Source organism: Asparagus officinalis, chromosome 9 (genome assembly GCF_001876935.1).
Source record: "Asparagus officinalis chromosome 9, Aspof.V1, whole genome shotgun sequence".
NCBI classification, from domain to species: Eukaryota; Viridiplantae; Streptophyta; class Magnoliopsida; order Asparagales; family Asparagaceae; genus Asparagus; species Asparagus officinalis.
In genome coordinates, this window is record NC_033802.1 from 12870295 (window position 1) to 12888804 (window position 18510).

Here is an 18510-nt window from a genome sequence, read left to right on the forward strand (position 1 = left end):
TGGGGGTTGTGTGGGAAAATCTTTTAGCGTTTAGACTTTTTAGTGAGATGAGGGTTTTAGTTTCCCAAAGTGTTGGGGGGTTATGTGAAATTTACCCATAAAAGAGCTCTCTGTTTCGCTTCGTCAATCTCCTCCACTCACTCAGCTGTTGTCCCTTCTTGACAGTTACAAACAAATTATAAGCAACCCTATGGCCATCAAAGCTAGCACCAAGTTGCTGAACAAATCCATTAAGGGGGGAAAAAGCCCCATCTCAACTATTATACTATCAATTGCGCATTAAGTTTGCTTACTGCGATGCCCGCAATGTGTTTGTGGAAATGCATCTATGAAACCAAACAGACAGATTCTACAAAGTGCAACTTTATAATTAAAATGTGGGTTATCTTGATTCAAAAATTGTGGGCTATTATTGATTTCAGTAGGAGCGCCCAGTTAGGGAAAAACTAACTATATTTTCCGTGCTCTTGTTGATGCGCTTATTACAAAATGAACCGAGAAGAAGACTCCTTGTAATTGGGTATGTAGAGATGTACTCAATATGACTCCACAATTAGTCTCCTTATGCAATGCTCTCGACTTGTTGTGAAATTGCTTCTATGAGACCAAAGTGGCATAATGAATTCTACAATCTGCACTTTATAACCAATTATGTGGTTTATAGAGACTCATAATTTGTTTTCTATGGATTTCAGGTATTCATTCAGCCATTTCATGGTCCATTACCAAATATATCAGCGGCTGCTTCCAGAGAAGGAAGCATACAACACTGATCGAGCTGATATTCATTGTTTTCTTGGTATGGTACATGGGTTACTTTCATCTTGTATAGAAGTTCATAACAGTGTACACATCCATTTGCAGAAACGTGGTAACTCCAAAATCTTATCCAACTATTGGAGGTTCAGATATTTGGCGAGATCATCCCACATAGGATTCTGGGCCTTGCATAGGCATCTCTTTAACTTTTGGAATTCAAATCATTCTGCACTAGCTGAGTTGCAATGTTTAGAGGCATGTCAATGCTTGTCACACCACCATTTATTTGTCCTACATGGGGAACTTATGAAAGTATGTATGGGTTTATAAGGTGAGTCATGAGAACCAATTGCAAAAATAGCAAGTCATTTTTGGCAGTGGTTTGAAGCAAAAACTCTTAGTGGGTCCCAGGGCTTATATGGCACAACTGGCTTGTAGACCCAGGGTATATGACATTGCTTGTAATTTTTATGTTTCAGACAAGCATGATTTATGATTCTTTACTACACATTGAAAGGGTAGAAGCTTACTTTGTGATTTGGAGATGCCAATTGCAGAAGCTTCATTTTTGGCATTTCGGAATCCGGGGTGCAAATCTAACATACTGAGTTAAAACATAGCATCAATCCATATTCTTGAGCCCTAAAGGTAAGTTTAAATGCCAAGCCAGTAAACTAAACCTATCCTTGAGTTGTACATTGTTCATGGGTTGTTTAGATTACTTCGTATCATTTGGAATGAACCATCAAATTAGGAGTTAAAAGCTCAGCCAAAGGTAATGTACATTTTTCTTAATCAATTTTCTAGGTAAACAACAATAATATACAGTTTATGTTTGTGTACATCTATAACATAGTGATATGCTCAGAGTTGGATTTGGTGGAGGGTCAATTCTAACGAAATTCCTCTTTAGTTCAATTGTATTTTCCATCCCAAGTCGAACTTCAGATCATCTTCTGACAATATAACCATGACCTTGTTTCAGCATAAATTGAACTCTAGAGGCTAGATCTCTTGCACGGATTCAGGGTACTTTGGTAAGTGTACTGTGGTGCACTTTGAGCACTGTTTTTTTAAGTACCATATTTATAATGCTTGTAGCATTACCAGCAAACTCAAAACTCTAGTTCAAGCCTTAATTCTTTGGTCTAACTTTCGATTGTTTAACGAACATAGTGTCATATCTTTGTCTAATTTGACTTTACTGTTTATTTTTTTCCATTGTCTAAGACTACTTGACATTAACTGCCATCTGGATTTTCTTTCATCTTTACTTCTTATATGGAGACAAACTGTACATAAAACAAATGCAACATCCATGACAAATATAACAAACCAGTAATCACTAACTACCTTGTTTGGCTTATTTGGAAGTGTTCAATTGAGAAAGAAACTACAAAAAAGATTGTGAAAAATATTGGTTTGGTCTTTTGTACTTATTATGAGATTGCCGTGCAAAGTAAAACTCTATATGATAGGCTCTGGAAATTCCAATGAGTTTCTAAGATAAATGAAAAGAAACATGTTTTCTTGTTAGAGACAGCCTGAAAAGGCAACTTCTGGAGTTTTATGGGATATTTCTGTATTTATTTTTTCTAAACAATTTACTATGGGCTGAGAGCCATTAGGTTTTAAAGCTATTTATCAAAGCTTAAAAGATGTTCTGCATTTGCTTTGTTTCTTTACATTTAATTTTTCTTTTAAGGTGAAGTGAGATTCCTTTTCTGTTCTCTGGAAAAATCTTACTCAATTTTTTGAGATTGAATCCACCCATTTCTTGTAGAAAAAAAGGAAGAAAAATTTCTGAGTTTTGCTTGTGTTATATCAGGTAAGTTTGGCTTTTTTTCATTTATCGAACAGCTTGTTTTTGGTTTTTTCTATGTAGAAGATTTCACAAAAGGACTGAACACTTCCTACATCTGAGCAAAGAATTAGTTAGCTAGAACTAAAACCTAATTTAAGCTTCTTAGGTGGATTTCACATATTTGTTATCACTAATTTACTTGTTGAAACCTGTTCAAACGTTAATGGAGCAGTTTATCAGTGGTTTTGTGCAATGAGATAAAAGAGGTCGAACATCAGATTTTTGTTTTTCCTTTTACCTTTTTGATAAGTTAGTAAGCAAAAAAAGAAGGAAAAGAAGCAATATAAGTAAAGAGAAAAGAAAGGTTCTCACATGAAGCCCTTAGAAAAGCTTCAAAGCTTCAGGCAGAAACAGAAGAGTTTCAGGTTCGGAGTCTTGGAAAAACAACAAAGCTTTCAAGAAAAGAAGAGTAGGGACAGTGCCGGAAAGCGAGGGGACACTCAACTTCATTTGGCTGCAAGGACTGGCAATGTAGTTCATATTGAGAGAATTCTTTCACAGTGTGATCCCTATGGCCTGAGGGAACTGATATCGGCACAGAATCAAGATGGAGAGACTGCACTCTATGTTGCTGCAGACAATGGGCATAGTGGGGCTGTTTGTGAGTTACTGAAAGCTTCAGATATTCAGTCTGCTTCTCTAAAAGCAGACAATAGTTATGACTCGTTTCATATTGCAGCCAAGCACGGGCATCTAGGTAATTCAATCTCTTTCTTATGATAGTTAATTCTGCCTGTTTTTCAGTTCACATTTATGTTCATGTAAGTTAGGTCCTGAATCAATTGTTGCGGAAGATCATTATGAATTTTCATCTTGATAGTTATCTATCTACAGTTCTGGAAATCTGAAGACATATTAAGTCTTTTGTTTCCAAATAAGAACGCAATTCTAGAAGAGTTTTTTTTTTATTTCAATAACAGCAAAGGCCTGGGCCTAAACTTTGTTGAGAGTACAGTATAATTGATTTATAAGGTGGGAGAATAGTGGGGAATGGTTGGGTAACTGAGTGAGAACAAAGTAGATTTGCATGGGGTCATCCGCGTCTATGCAGCGACAGATGACCAAACCATAACTCCACTAAACATTAAGCACTGTATCTTCGGCATGAGTTGAAAATGCGCTCATTGCGTTCTGTTAGATTATAAAATTATAGACCATACCTCTCACCTATAGTTTTGATGCAGTGGAAGTGATCTTTAACATGGCATCTGAACGAACCATGCTTAAATCCAAATCATTACCCTCATGATAAGACAATAGTTGCTAGAAGAACTAATCCTACTTTTTTTTTATACAGAAAGAATATAGCTATCTGTGGTTGTAAGAAAACATTCTCAAATTATAAATTCTTTATAACCTTTCTACTTTCCTGTGACCTGCAGAAGTCTTGAAGGAGCTCTTGCATTGTTTCCCCTCATTAGCTATGACTACCAACTCATCAAACTCTACAGCGTTGAACTCTGCTGCTAGTCAAGGTCATGAAAGTGTTGTCAATCTCTTGTTAGAAACAGATGCAAGCCTTGCCAAGATCACAAGGAGCAATGGGAAAACAGTCTTGCACTCAGCTGCAAGGATGGGACACTTAGAAGTGGTGAAATCAATTTTAAGTAAGGACCCGAGCATTGGTTTGAGGACCGATAAGAAGGGTCAGGCGCCAATTCATATGGCAGTGAAAGGAAATAATGTTGAAATTGTTCTGGAACTTCTAAAAACTGAAATTTCTGTCATCAATATGGAAGATAACAAGGGGAATACACCATTGCATATTGCAACGAGGAAGGGCCGTCCTGAGGTTTGTAAAATGTTGAAGATAATCTGGTATTTTTTTATAGCGACATTATTTCCTCAGTTTAATTCAAAATTTTAACATGAAAATATGTAGTCCTTGCACATTTCTTAAGCTATCTGTAGAAGTTTTAGTGAACATCTGCAATTGTCTGTCATTTTGTTGCATCATTGTTTTCATCATTTCATGTAAATCAAATTTATGTATATGTGACACATGACTAAAGAGCATAAATTCATTTTTGAGTAAAGGCAAAAATCTAATAATTGTTGATGATACATGCATATCATATGAGTGAACTATGATTCTTAGACAGATGCGAATGTCATACTATGACATGGACAGGGGTTTGTGAAACTGGCAATGGTCCAAAGTCCAGATGTGATAATATGGCTATATATGCATGTTTCTTATGAATATATCTATATGTGACGCACATAAATATATGTATCATGCTGTTCTTCATATAAGATAGAACTTAATTTCAGCAAAATGATCTATAAAAAATAGCTTGTGTATTTCACCTTAATATATGTTGACATATTAGTATAGTTAAGGGGCTTATTTGTAAGATGTGTTTGTAGGGCCTATATAAGTCCATATTATCTTATCTATGGAATTAGGGTTTCATATATTTTCTACTTAGTATCAGAGCCTCCACCCAAACCCTAGCCGCCGCGAGGAGCTTGTTCGATTCCCTCGACATTTCAGTCCTAGAACTGATGAGAGGAAGAGTGTATATCTCACGGTGTTGAGATATATCACTGTCGATTCTTGTTTCCTTTGAGAAACAAGAATTTAGTTAAAATCTAACTCTTGTTGTGCAGCAAAAGTACTGTCGAAATTTTTCACTGCACACAACAAGAGTTAGAAGAGAAGGAGGACAGGTGCTTGATCTAGAGCCTGGTCGATGGAGGAGATCATCAAGAAGTTGAACCCCGCGGAGATCTCAACTTTGATGCAGTTGATGAAGTTGTCGGCTGGTGAGCGCGCGACAAGACCACCGACGAAGTTGAAACTTTCACCCATCGATCTGAAGCTCGATGGACCGGCTACTTACCTGAGCTGGTCACGACGGGTAAGATACACCCTTGCGGGGAGGAACTTGAAGGGATATTTGACAGGAGAGAAGACAAAGCCGGCTGAGGGCTCGGCAAAAAGAGATGAGTGGAAGTCCACTCATATATTGGTGTACATCTGGCTCCTCAACTCATTTGTCCAGTCAATCGTCGTCACAGTGGATGACATTAAGAAGGTGAAGGATGTCTGGGAGATGTTGAGGAGGACCTATGATGGAGTAGGGAATAACCTGAGGGTGTTCCAGATCAAGGGAGAGATTGACGCCACAGTCCAGAGAGAAAAGACTATACAGGAGTATGCTACAGAGTTGGAGCGCCTGTGGCTAGATTATGATCATTTCTCACCTCGGACGAGCTGTAAGGACCCAGAGTGTAAAAAGCGAGAGGCTTTTTTACAGGAGAGGACTATGGTGTTTCTCAAGGGGCTGACATCGGAATTTGCTCAGAGAATTACGTTACTGCTAGCTCAGCCAAAAATTCCCATACTTGAGGAGGCAGTCTCAGCCATGATCCAGGAGGAGACTCGCATTAAACTGCAGGCGGGGATAGGTGAACTTCCTGTGATGAAGTCAGCACTGACGGCCTCTAATTCTGGCAACACTGGACCCAAGAGGGAGACTCGGCAGTGCTACAACTACGGTGAAGTGAGTCATCTAAGGCATGCTTGTACCAAGCCACCCAAGGAAGGAGATTCGGGTGAACGTAGACAGTTCAGAGGTCGTGGTCGTGACCGTGGGGGTCGATGAGGTGGAAGAGGAGCAGACAACCGGGCGAATCTGATGGTCGCAGAGGGAGAGGAAGCAGGTGAGGTGGTCTTTACTGATGAGGATCATGCTCTCCTGGAGATACTCAGGAGGAAACAGAGAGTAGCAGGAGATAGAGACAGGAGGAGTGGGACTGAGGAGGCATCCATTTCATTCTTCGCCAGAGGCAACACTGCTACTTATGCTCATCCGACCAAAGGTACTGATGACATACATGTTCTTGCTTCTATATCTACCGATAGATCATCAAAGTGGATAGTCGATTCCGGTGCGTCTCGACATGTGACAGGTAATGCTAGTGAGTTCTCATCATATACTCACTTAGTATCGGCTGACAGTATCCAAACAGCTGATGATACTTTTCAGCCAGTGGTTGGTAAGGGTATAGTCAATTGTATAGGTTCTGTAACTTTATTCAATGTTTTGCATGCTCCTTCCTTTCCAGTCAATCTTTTGTCCATTAGTGCTATCATACTCCAACTAAAATGTATTATTTCTTTTGACATTCCTAAGGTGATCTTCCAGGAGAAGGGGACAAGGCGGAGACTTAGGACTGACACATGATGTAGTGGACTGTGGTACCTGGATCGTGAAGGGCTGGACTCAGCATTGGTATCTATGGTAGAGAGAGCAGGAGTAGGATCTGAGATGAGTGTTGAGAGTATGTTGATGTTTCATCACCAGCGTTTGGGACACTCATCCTTTAGTGTTTTAAGTAGATTGTATCCATCTCTATTTGAGTAAGCAAATAAGCAGAACCTTGTGTGTGATGCATGTGAGTTTGGAAAGTTTACTATAAGTTCTTATGTAAGTTCTGGTCATAGGAGTTCTCGTGCATTTGACCTGATACATTCAGATATTTGGGGGCCTTGTTCCACAAGTTCTATGAATGGATACAAGTATTTTGTTACCTTTATTGATTATTTCTCTCACGTTACTTGGTTATACTTGATGAAAAATAAGAGTGAAGTGTTTGGTTGCTTTTAAAACTTTCATAGGTATGCTCAGACTCAATACAGCGCTGTGGTGAAGGTATTGAGTTCTAATAATGGGACAGAGTATACTAACAAAGCGTTTGGAGAATACTTGTCAGCTCAGGGAATACAACACCGGACTACATGCCCATACACACCAGCTCAGAATGGGGTAGCGAAAAGGAAGAACAGACATCTTTTAGAGGTTGCTAGAAGTATGATGATCTCCAAGAATGTCCCAAAAATATTATGGGGGCAAGCAGTGTTGACCGCAGCAGCACTAATCAACAGAATGCCCTCGAGAGTACTACATTGAAAGTCTCCGTGTGAGACGTTGAAGGAAGATAATGGTGGACTTCTTCCACTCAAGGTGTTTGACTGTGTGTTCTTTGTGAAGGATAACAGGCCATCCGTCGGGAAGCTTGTCCCTAGAGCGGTGAAATACATCTTTGTGGGATATCTGCTACTCAGAAGGGATATGTTTACTGAAGCCCGGTGGAAAAAAGGTTGTTTGTGAGCATGGATGTGCACTTTCGAGAACTCGAGCCATATTACACCCAGAAGGTAACTTCATCCATTGGTAACTCGCCTAATACTGGAAGTATGAGGCGAGAGGAGGAGAATGGTGAGAGATCGGTGAATGTGGAGAAATCAATTTCTGTAACGATTCCTTAGGAAGGAGAATTGGTTGAGGAGGAGCAGGAGAATGGAGAAGAAGAGGAGAATGAGACAAGAGGTGTTAGACCCACAGCTCAGGGGGAGCTACTTACCTATAGTAGAAAGGGGAAACAAATTTCGGGAACAGTACCTACAGTGTCACTGGTGCCAAGTCCCTTGCCAACACATGTCCCGACTCCTGAGACACCTACACTACCACCATATTCTTCTCAAGGTGATATCATTCCTCTCCTCACTCCTCCCACACCAATGTCTGTACGGAGGACTACTCGTAGTAATGCGGGAAATCCTCCCGATAGATATGGTTGGGATCTTGTTCAGTTTGTATCATATTCTAACATCCACCCTGCACATGGAGCATTCATTGCATCACTGGACTCTGTTACTATACCTAACAATTGGCAGGTTACAAAAAAGGACCCAAAATGGAAAACTGCTATGCACGAAGAGCTAGGGGCCCTTGAGAAGAACCGTACTTAGGAGTTAGTAAAACTACCAAAAGGAAAGAGAACAGTTGGATGCAAGTGGGTCTTTACTGTGAAGCAGAATCCAGACGGACAGGTTGAGCGCTACAAAGCTTGTCTGGTGGAAAAAGAATATAGTCAGACATATGGCATTGACTATGATGAGACTTTTACACCGGTGGCGAAGATGAGCATTGTTTGGACCTTGATCTCCCTGGCAGTAAATGGTGGATGGAAGCTACACCAATTAGATGTGAAGAATGTATTTCTTCATGGAGATCTGATGGAAGAGGTATACATGGAAATTCTACCAGGATTTGACACAGATCAGACAGTAGGCAAGGTCTGCAGATTAAAAAAGTCTCTCTATGGGCTGAAGCAGTCTCCCCGTGCTTGGTTCGACAGATTCAGGAGGGCTATGCTAGGTATGGGATACCAGCAGATTAACGTCGATCATACCGTGTTCTTTCGACAAAATGAAGGCCACATCACCATGCTTACGGTATATGTGGATGATATGATTATTACAGGGGATGATGAGAGGGAGATTGCCCAACTCAAAGTGAGACTGGGTAAGGAATTCGAGGTGAAAGATCTTGGCTTGCTTCGATACTTTCTTCGAATAGAGATAGCTCGAGGAGCGGAGGGGATTATCCTATCCCAGAGAAAGTATGCACTGGATCTTCTCAAAGAGACAGGGATGTTAGGGTGTAATCCTGTAACTACACCGATCGATCAGAAGTTCAAACTGGATGCTGAGGCTGAAGAACCAGTTGATCGTGACAGATACCAGAGACTAGTAGGAGGTTGATCTATTTGAGTCACACACGTCCCGATATCTCTTTTGCAGTGAGCGTGGTGAGTCGCTATATGCATGATCCGACGAAGGGTCATATGGACGTAGTGTACCAGATTCTGAGGTATTTGAAGAGTGCCCCCGAAAAAGGGCTGATATTCAGGAAAAATGAACATATGAGCATTGAGGGTTACTGTGACTCGGATTGGACTAGCTGTGCTGATGACAGGAGGTCCACCTCAGGATACTGTATCTTTGTAAGAGGCAACTTGGTCTCGTGGAAGAGCAAGAAGCAGTCAGTGGTGGCGAGATCAACAGCTGAAGCAGAGTATAGAGCTATGGCCTTAGGAGTTGCGGAGTTATTATGGTTGAAGAGTATGCTGGTGGAGCTGAAGCTGGATCAAGGAGCAATGATGAAACTGTGGTGTGATAACAAGTCAGCCATCAGTATCATCAATAATCCAGTGCAGCATGATAAAACCAAACACATCGAGATCGATAGGTTCTTCATCAAAGAGAAGTTGGACAGTGGACTACTGGAGTTAAGTGATCGATAGGTTCTTCATCAAAGAGAAGTTGGACAGTGGACTACTGGAGTTAAGTCATGTTTCAACTAAAGACCAGGCAGCAGATTGTCTGACTAAGGGACTTAGCTCAGTAGATATGATTAAAGGATGTGACAAGATGGGCTTAGTGGATATCTTTCGTCCATCTTGAGGAGGAGTGTTGACATGTTAGTATAATTAAGGGGCTTATTTGTAAGATGTGTTTGTAGGGCCTATATAAGCCCATATTATTTCATCTATGGAATTAGGGTTTCATATATTTTCTACTATATATTTAAGCTAAATAACAGTTATTTAAGGTCTGACGTATAGTACTGTATTATACATGTAGTTTTTCAGTTAAGAGTATTTTGCATATCATGTCGGTCAGTTAGAGCATGTTTCTTATTGCAGATATTATCTGCTCTACTATCAGTTGACGGGATCGACATAAATGTTGTTAACAGAGCAGGTGAAACTGCTCTCAACATTGCTGAAAAGGCCTGCAATGAAGCGACCTCTTCCTTTCTAAGAGAAGCCGGTGCTCTTGCTTCAAAAGAACGTGCAAACCCTCCCAACACAGCAAAACAACTGAAGCAAACAGTCAGCGACATCCGCCACGAGGTCCAATTCCAGCTAGTCCAAACCCGACAAACAGAGAAGAGAGTCCAAAACATCAAGAAAAGACTCCACAAGCTCCACGTCAGTGGCCTCAACAACGCCATCAATTCTAGCACAGTCGTTGCAGTCCTCATAGCCACCATCGCCTTTGCTGCCATCTTCACTATGCCAGGGCAGTACATTGAGACCCCGACTGATGGTTACACCATTGGCGAAGCTAACATTGCCAACAAGCCGGCCTTCATCATCTTCCTGGTTTTTGATTCATCGGCATTGTTCATCTCGCTTGCAGTTGTTGTGGTTCAGACTTCTTTGATTGTGATCGAGCAGAAGGCGAAGAAGAGGATGGTGTTTGTGATTAACAAGCTCATGTGGTTGGCTTGCTTGTTTGTGTCCATATCTTTTGTCTCCCTCACCTATGTTGTTGTTGGCAAGCATAGCTGGTGGCTTGCTTGGTTTATGTTAGCCATTGGTGCTTCGATCATGCTGACGACTATTGGGTCTATGTTTTACTGCATTGTTGTTCATCGAATAGAGGAGAGAAGTCGTAGAGATATAAGGAGGCAATCCCTTAGACGTTCACGAGGCTGGTCAATATCATCAGCTTCAGACTCAGAGATACTGAATAGCGAGAAGAAGTTCGTCTGGTTGTGAATAGTGAGTACAAGATCTAAACAACCTTAGAGATTATATTGTATATTTGATGCTTTTATGGGATGCTTTTTAGTTGCAAGGAGATCGTTTGGTGGTTGGTATTCACAGAATTCATATCATGAAGTATCAAGCTTTGTTTGTGAGCTATCTCACAAACAAGGGTTAAAGGCATGATTGTTGCATTAGGATAAGTTTCCATTTTATTTGTGACATTTTTATGGGGTTCTCCTAAAACAGAATCCTCATTAACAAGTAAAATGAATATCCAAAGAAACAGTCAGACTTTATTATTCATAACAGAACAAAGGTTGTATTTGTTTGCAGATCCTTGTGCTCTTTGTGTGTCCAATTGCGATCATGTGGTTGTGGTCATTCAGGTGTGTGCTAGATATGCATGATTGATAACGTTTCCAGAAATTTTGTAGTTTACTACCTGTTTTTGCAATTTTATACTATTCAAGTTTGTTATATCAGAATGCTGAACCCTTTTTGCAATGTGCAAGAGATCTGGAAATTCCTCTCGCTTGCATAAGACGTAGCCTGTTCTCGACAAATTAATATTTCAGATAGAGGAGTGGACTCCAGTGTACTCAACTTCTTGTAAATAATTAATTAATAATCAGTCCATCAGTAATAAAATTGTAAACTCCTGATCTTTGTGTCTTGCTGAGTCAATCAATACTGAGGGTAATCACTCCATAAATGTTTGATTATACTATCATTTTTTTCGATAAACAGTCCCTGACCTCTGAGTCAAAAGACCCAAGCCATCATGTACAAAACAAAGGCCCATCGTCTGCAGTATTAGGAACTTACTAGTGTGCACCCCTGCAAGCACGGCCTTTATTTTTTTATTTCCGATACAGTAATTTCGTATTTAAATATAATTTTTTTAATTGTTAGAGTAACATTTTTTAAATGCTACAGTATCTCACCTGAGCTAATAATGATACAATAATGTTTTTAAACGCTACAGTTCCTGCTGTGCTACAGTAATAATAATTACAGTAATTATTGTAGCATGAATATTGAATCTTGGATCTTCCTGCCTGTGCTGCAGTAATAATGCTACGGTAAATTACTGTATGTTTAGCATGAATAGTGAATCTTGGATTCTCCCACTATTATAGAGGAATAGATATGCAAAAAATTGTAATTCCAATACCAAACAGTCTTTTTCCCTAAAAAATAATAAATTGCAGCTGCTGCTTTGATCTTTCATAGATCTTGTTGCCGGCAAAGTGAATTCTTCAGAGCTCAGAATTTTCTTCTCTCTCCCCACTGTAGCTTCTCATTTGTCCCTTCATAGTTCCACTTAATTTATTTATTTTAATGTGGAAATAGAAATTATGATTTGGGTCAATTGTTATTTATCAGATATTTGTTTGGTTCTCTAATTTGGGTTGTTGATGTTGACTGGTTTTTCTTGATAACTTGGAAGTGTTGGGTGTTCCATAATTTGGTAGTATCTATTTTATTAATTTATTTGATCAATGTTGGGATAGAATAAGATGATTTGCGTCAAAGGGACTCTCTCAATTCTTGTTGCTTTTTGTGATTTGGGCTCGTTGATGTTGATTTGTTTGTTCTAAGTGCCTTGGAAATACTGGGTGTCTGATAGTTTCGGATCTCTTCTTGCTGCCTTTTTATTTGTAAAAATCGATGCATAATAAGCTTGTTGGAATTCTTTTATGCTGATGTTTCAGAGAAAATGTGTGTTTTCAAGAGAAAATAAGCAAAAAACAAGGAAAGAGGACGAGAATTTGGTTGCACAAAACTATTAGTTGAATTCGATTGAAATCTTGCTCTAACCTTTAAAGAACAATTTTCTGAGATCATAGAGATTTCAAATATTTGTTAGTTTGTGGACATACATTACCCCTCCAACTTCATCATTCTTGTACTTCTCGGTCAGACCTTTGTTAACTATGATTCACTCTACATTACAGGTGTTTCATATGTTCCCTTATGTCTTTTATTGAATGAATATGTTTTCTCTATCCTGTTCGTTGTATTAGTAAACTGTTGCTAACGGTTCAGTAGGAGGGAATACCAGGGAATACCAAGATTATCAACTCGAAACCCTATGTTATATTTGTTGCTAACTATATTGGTTATTCTGGAAGGGATCCTCAACTTGATAACAATGCCGTAGTTCCTGTCATTCATAGAACCTGAAGTTTCACAATGAAAACTCCAGGAATAAATTAGAACACCTTGCTTGTGTACCTGCAGAAGTAAGAATTTGGAATTTCTCTATGACTGGACCCAAAATTCAATGGCCAAATATCCAGATACATTGTACTACTGGAGATTAAGCCTCCGTAAAGCTATATACAATAGGACTTACTAAAAAGTCACCAAAATTTTATTGATGATTTGGATGACAGTGTAGGTATATTCTGCAGTGATCCAGTAAATCACTTTTGGAGTGTATGCCCATAACCAAAATCAGCAGCATCTATATCCATCCACAAGCCGGAAGCATAAATGCTTACACTTAGATAATATCAAGATGACACAAAAAACAAAAAACATAATACTTCATAGAGGCAACACATTAGAGATGAGGACCCACAGGATACCTCTGCAGATACAGTCGATGTTCCTGAATTTTACCCAACATGCTAATGCAAACAACATAACAGTCAAAAGGTTTCCATATATTTTTTTTTCCTTTTTTAATTGCAGGATGATTATAAATAATAGGATGTTTGTGCTTCGTGCATGTTCTATTTCATTCTTTTTCTACTTTACTAGAGGGGATATCTATTCTTTGAAGGTTAGATATTTCTTAACTAACAATTTTGAATCAGAACCTTTCATGTGGTGTAAGGTTGTTTAATTGATGATTAACATTTTTTGTTTGTTTGTTTGTTTTTGTTTTTGGTTTTTTTGTTTTTGGTTTTTCTTGTGTGTTGGGAACTTAACATCATTATTTGAAGCTGAGTCTTGAACTGTGCTTTGATTTCTAAGTTAGACATTGCATATGTGTGTCTATTTTATAGGAGAGATGTATCTTTGATTTTTTCCCCCCTCTCCAGTTTAAGGCTTTGCATGGTATTGGTGATAGAAGGATTCATCTTGTTCCCCAATTTGCATAAATATTTTAAGAAGGCAACACCTGTATTTTGTGAATGGAGATTTAGTTTTTATGCATTAAGGAATGACACTGAGGTTGAAAGATTAATAGTTCAAACAGTTGTCATGAATTGAGGCGATTTTCCATAATTTTTCAATTTGACCTTAACTTACGTGATTGCTTTTGGCTGTTGCAACAGTTATCAAGACTGTTGAATTTTGCAAAAGCGAGACTTTCTCAAAGAAAGACAGTGTTCTACGAGCTTGTTGGCTGTCAATGGAGAGAACGGTTAGCTTTCAAATAGGGGTATTGGACAATGAAAAGCCTCTTCCGCCGAGTATGAACAATAAACAGCAAAGCACTAATGATGCGAAGATCATAAATAATTCGGTGAAACGGGGTGACGCGCCACTTCATTTAGCTGTTAGGATTGGCAATTTAGCAGGGGTTAAGGACATTCTGACAAATTTCTGGACCAGTGATTTGAAGGGTTCAGTTTGGAAGAGAAACAGCGATGGAGATACTGCACTCTTTATTGCTGCAGAAAACGGTCATGTTGAGATTGTTCATGAGATCTTGAAGGCTTCATGCTCGCAAGTAGCTGCTCCTAGTGTTGACAATAGCAGCGATGCATTTCATATTGCTGCTAAGTTGGGACATGCAGGTAATCTTTGGCTTCTCTTCTCTTCTTCAGTTTGGCATATTTTTCATTTAAAATTTCATTCCCTAATTTATTTTATACACAATGGATGATTTAGCTTGATAATTTTATATACAAGTGAAGGCTATAGAAAATAACTCCAGTCTAAGGCTGGGGGTTTGTTGGGGCCCCATCCTTTTTCTCAACCAAGAAAAGAAATGAAATGGAAATGGAAATGAAAAAACAAATTCTGTCTAAATATTTACCAAGATGCAAAAGTTATAGGCAAAACAATATTTGACAACGAAACCAAAAATCAAGGCTGACAACTATAAAAGATGAAATATGTTTTTTTATATGAATTTTTTTGATATTACTCCCTTAAAACTTTCAGTGTTTGAATTAAGTCCCTCAAATCATTGAAGTTACTATTAAGTCCTCCAATCTATGTAGCACGGACACGGATCCGACACGGCCATCCGACACGCCGACACGAGACAAATCCTAAAAAATACATAGGATACGTGTGTTCGACACGTGTGTCCGACACGGACACGACACGACACGGCTTCATGTTATGCGTGTCCGTGCTTCATAGCCTCCAATTATTAAGTTACTTTGAAATTTGGTCCCTCAAATAATTGAAATTGCTATTAGCTTCCACAATTCTCAAGTTATTTTGAAATTCGTCCCTCCAATCAGGAGTGGAAGAAAGTAGCGATTAGACGGTTGGATTTGAAACCCCTAATGAGAATTGAGAGGCCTAGTAGCAATTTCAATGATTTGAGGGGCTAAATTCACAAAATGAAAGACTTAAATCACTTAAGGGACTAATATCGAAAAAACCTTTTTATTTTTATTTAATAATATGTTTCAATTACTTCACAAATTGTAGCTTCATTTACATACACCATCTTATTTAATTGTTTAAACTTCTTGCAGAGGTGTTGAGAGAGTTACTTCATGCTGTCCCAGAACTGGTTAAGACTACAGACTCATCAAATGCTACAGCTCTATACACAGCAGCTGCTCAGGGCTATATAGATGCTGTTAAACTTCTACTCGACAAAGATGAGGGTGTTTGTTTAATCACAAGGAACAACGGTAAAACTCCCCTTCATATAGCTGCGAGGATGGGTCACTTGGAAGTATTGAGAGAACTTCTTGAAAAAGACCCTTCCCTTAGTCTGAAAACCGATAAAAAGGGCCAGACTGCACTTCACTTAGCAGTGAAAGGGCAAAACGCAACGGTCGTGAGAGAGTTGTGGAATAAAGTGCCTTCAGTTGTTCATGTAGTGGATAATAGAGGCAATACAGCATTGCATACGGCAACAAGGAAGGGGCGAATCCAGGTAAGTTATTTTTTTTGGTAGCTTAGTTCATGCTGTATCTTGCATCCTGTTTGAATCTTGATAATCTCATGGTGTTTTCTTATATGTTTTTTTATTACTACTAAAAAGTTTTGTTGTGTGGCCTCTCTGGGTAGTGGAAAGGCGGTAGGTTGCAATTTCTGTAATCTTGAGGGATGCTTCATAGGATAGTTATTTGTTAGTATATTTCTCAGTAATGTAAGGGTATAGCATCATCATCACTAGGACTTAAAGTACATTGCAGACACTGATGCAGAACAACTTAAGCACTAGTATTTTAACTAATCTTCTATTTGTCCTGCATCAGTGTCTACAGGAAACTCATACTTAAGATATTTCTCTAGAACTTTTCTTTTTCTTTTTCAGGTCTCATCTCAGAGAAGAGATAAGTGCTTCAGTTCGTTAAGTATCTCATTTCCTTTTAGTTATCCCCTTGATAGCTTGACATGTAGTTATTCACTTATTCACTAATTTCATGCTCACTTTAACTTCAAACGATTAAATTAGAAGCCTCAACTTGAAATACACGCCTATATTGGACGTTCAATTATGTATGGCCTTCTATATTTACCCCCAAAACTTACGGATTTTGTGGTTCTAGGCATTGCTCAAGCTCTTTAATAGGAGTTTGAGATGCAGCCTACATTTAATGTCGCTTTGACTATGTTTATTATTAGATAGAGCTCCAAGAGCATGAAGTCTTGTTTCTGTCCCTAGTTTTCATATGGGAACCTTGTATATTTTCACAAATTTACCACTTGTCACCAATCCTATCACATAACTTATCTAAGCTATTATTTTTGAACAATTCCAGATTGTAAGAACTGTACTATCCTTCCCCGAGATTGATGTCAAAGCCCTGAACAAAACCGGTGAAACTGCCCTAAATATTGCTGAAAAATATTTCAATGAAGAAATTGCCTCTATTTTGAGAGAAGCCAATAACAAAATAACAAATAACGAAGAAGTAAACGCTATCCCTCTGAACAGTTCAAACCATATTAAAAAAGCTGTAAGCTTCATCAAACATGGGGTTCGGTTCCAACTCAAGCGCTCCCAACGTACTCGAACAAAGGTGCAAGATCTGAAAAAGAAAGTGCAGAAGATGAAGTTTGAAGGCCTTAACAATGCTGTTAACTCTGTCAATGTGGTTGCCACACTTATTGCCACCGTTGCATTCGCTGCCATTTTTCAGGTAAAGATGGATACAGTCATACAGATATTTATAAATCTAGCCTTGTGTTTGTACATATTCATTATTCGAATAAAATTGAACTATTAACATACAAAATATTTTGCAACATCTATATTTAAGATAAATTCGTGGTAGGATAGTTTTTTCTGCTAGTACAATTACAACAACAAAAAAATGTGACGTATATACATATGTATGTGTGTGTGTTTGTCACCCAACCCTCTTTTTTATATACACGGGGAAAAGGGCTGGAGTGGCATGTCAGTACTTGGCTACTGCATGGCTGACATGGTACATTCTAGCGCGCCAGTCGTTTGATCATTAGACCATCAGCAGCAGAAGGGCAAATATTGCCCTCCACCTCAGCTTTTGTCCCCACCAATTCAATATTTGCTTCCCTCTTTTCTTTCAGCTCCACAGCAGAAAAGCAAATATGTACTTTTTACTTTATCTATACCCCACCATATTTTATCTTTCATCCACATCACTCTATCATATACCCCACCATATTTATTCATTTTATATTCATATTTATTTATTTGACATATGTTTTATAAATAATATATAGTTTTTAAAAATGGCATTAATTTTGCAATTAATAATATATAAATTTTTTTAAATGACATTAATTTAAATTAAAAATTACTTAAAAAACAACACAACACACGATATTATTAATCATCAAACCAACTTAACACACATAAATTATTGAAACGTACCAGAAAAAAAGGAATGAAAATTCTAAAAAGTTGTAGTTCATGGGAAAATTAAAGTTTTGTGAAGGATCCATGAAGGAGGATGAAGATTCTAAAAAGGAATGAAAATAGGGTGTAAAAATCTCAGATTTTTTTTGGTGTCCAAATGACACAAACTTAGGCTCTATTTATAGAGCTTGAAAAATGAAAAATATTGATATAAAAATTAAAAATTAATTTTAATTAATTATGGGCCAAAATAATAAATTACAAAATAGGAGGATAAGAAAATCAGGTGTTTGTAGGTGTGGGGCCCACAAAATAAGGAGGATGAAGATTTTTTTAAAATTTTGTTTGCAGGTGTGGGGCCCACAAAATCAGAATTGCCCATGGGCAAATTTTGCTCTCCATTTCCTTCTCTCTCCATTTGCTTTCCAATTTGCTCCACTGCTGCAACACATATTTTCACATTTGCTTCACTGCTGCACATGGTCTTATAATGCCCAGAACAAACTTGACGGCTTCGATTGTGCCATGTCGACTG

General features: G+C 38.4%; 2 protein-coding genes across 3 annotated transcripts; both read left to right on the forward strand.

The window, feature by feature from the left end:
- Positions 60-11151, forward strand: LOC109824652 (ankyrin repeat-containing protein At5g02620-like). 2 transcript variants are annotated; one of them, XM_020391285.1, is made up of 5 exons: positions 60-520; positions 696-799; positions 865-3320; positions 4006-4415; positions 10124-11151. In XM_020391285.1, the coding sequence occupies exons 3-5, from the start codon at positions 2936-2938 to the stop codon at positions 10982-10984; spliced, it is 1656 nt and encodes a 551-aa protein (XP_020246874.1). In that variant the 5' UTR covers positions 60-520; positions 696-799; positions 865-2935; the 3' UTR covers positions 10985-11151. The 2 variants fall into 2 exon arrangements, with proteins under 2 accessions (XP_020246874.1, XP_020246873.1); XM_020391284.1 differs by having other exon boundaries at positions 696-3320.
- LOC109823215 (ankyrin repeat-containing protein At5g02620-like) lies at positions 12226-17406 on the forward strand. Its single transcript, XM_020389501.1, has 5 exons — positions 12226-12267; positions 14266-14730; positions 15649-16058; positions 16891-17271; positions 17392-17406. The coding sequence occupies exons 2-5, from the start codon at positions 14343-14345 to the stop codon at positions 17404-17406; spliced, it is 1194 nt and encodes a 397-aa protein (XP_020245090.1). The 5' UTR covers positions 12226-12267; positions 14266-14342.

Excerpts from the sequence above, each read along its gene's own strand:
- LOC109824652 (XM_020391284.1), top strand. The coding sequence starts at position 2,936 with ATGAAGCCCTTAGAAAAGCTTCAAAGCTTCAGGCAGAAACAGAAGAGT. Across the intron at positions 3,321-4,005 it reads AGCCAAGCACGGGCATCTAG|AAGTCTTGAAGGAGCTCTTG; the intron begins GTAATTCAATCT and ends TGTGACCTGCAG. Across the intron at positions 4,416-10,123 it reads CGAGGAAGGGCCGTCCTGAG|ATATTATCTGCTCTACTATC; the intron begins GTTTGTAAAATG and ends TTCTTATTGCAG.
- LOC109823215 (XM_020389501.1), top strand. The coding sequence starts at position 14,343 with ATGGAGAGAACGGTTAGCTTTCAAATAGGGGTATTGGACAATGAAAAG. Across the intron at positions 14,731-15,648 it reads TGCTAAGTTGGGACATGCAG|AGGTGTTGAGAGAGTTACTT; the intron begins GTAATCTTTGGC and ends AACTTCTTGCAG. Across the intron at positions 16,059-16,890 it reads CAAGGAAGGGGCGAATCCAG|ATTGTAAGAACTGTACTATC; the intron begins GTAAGTTATTTT and ends GAACAATTCCAG.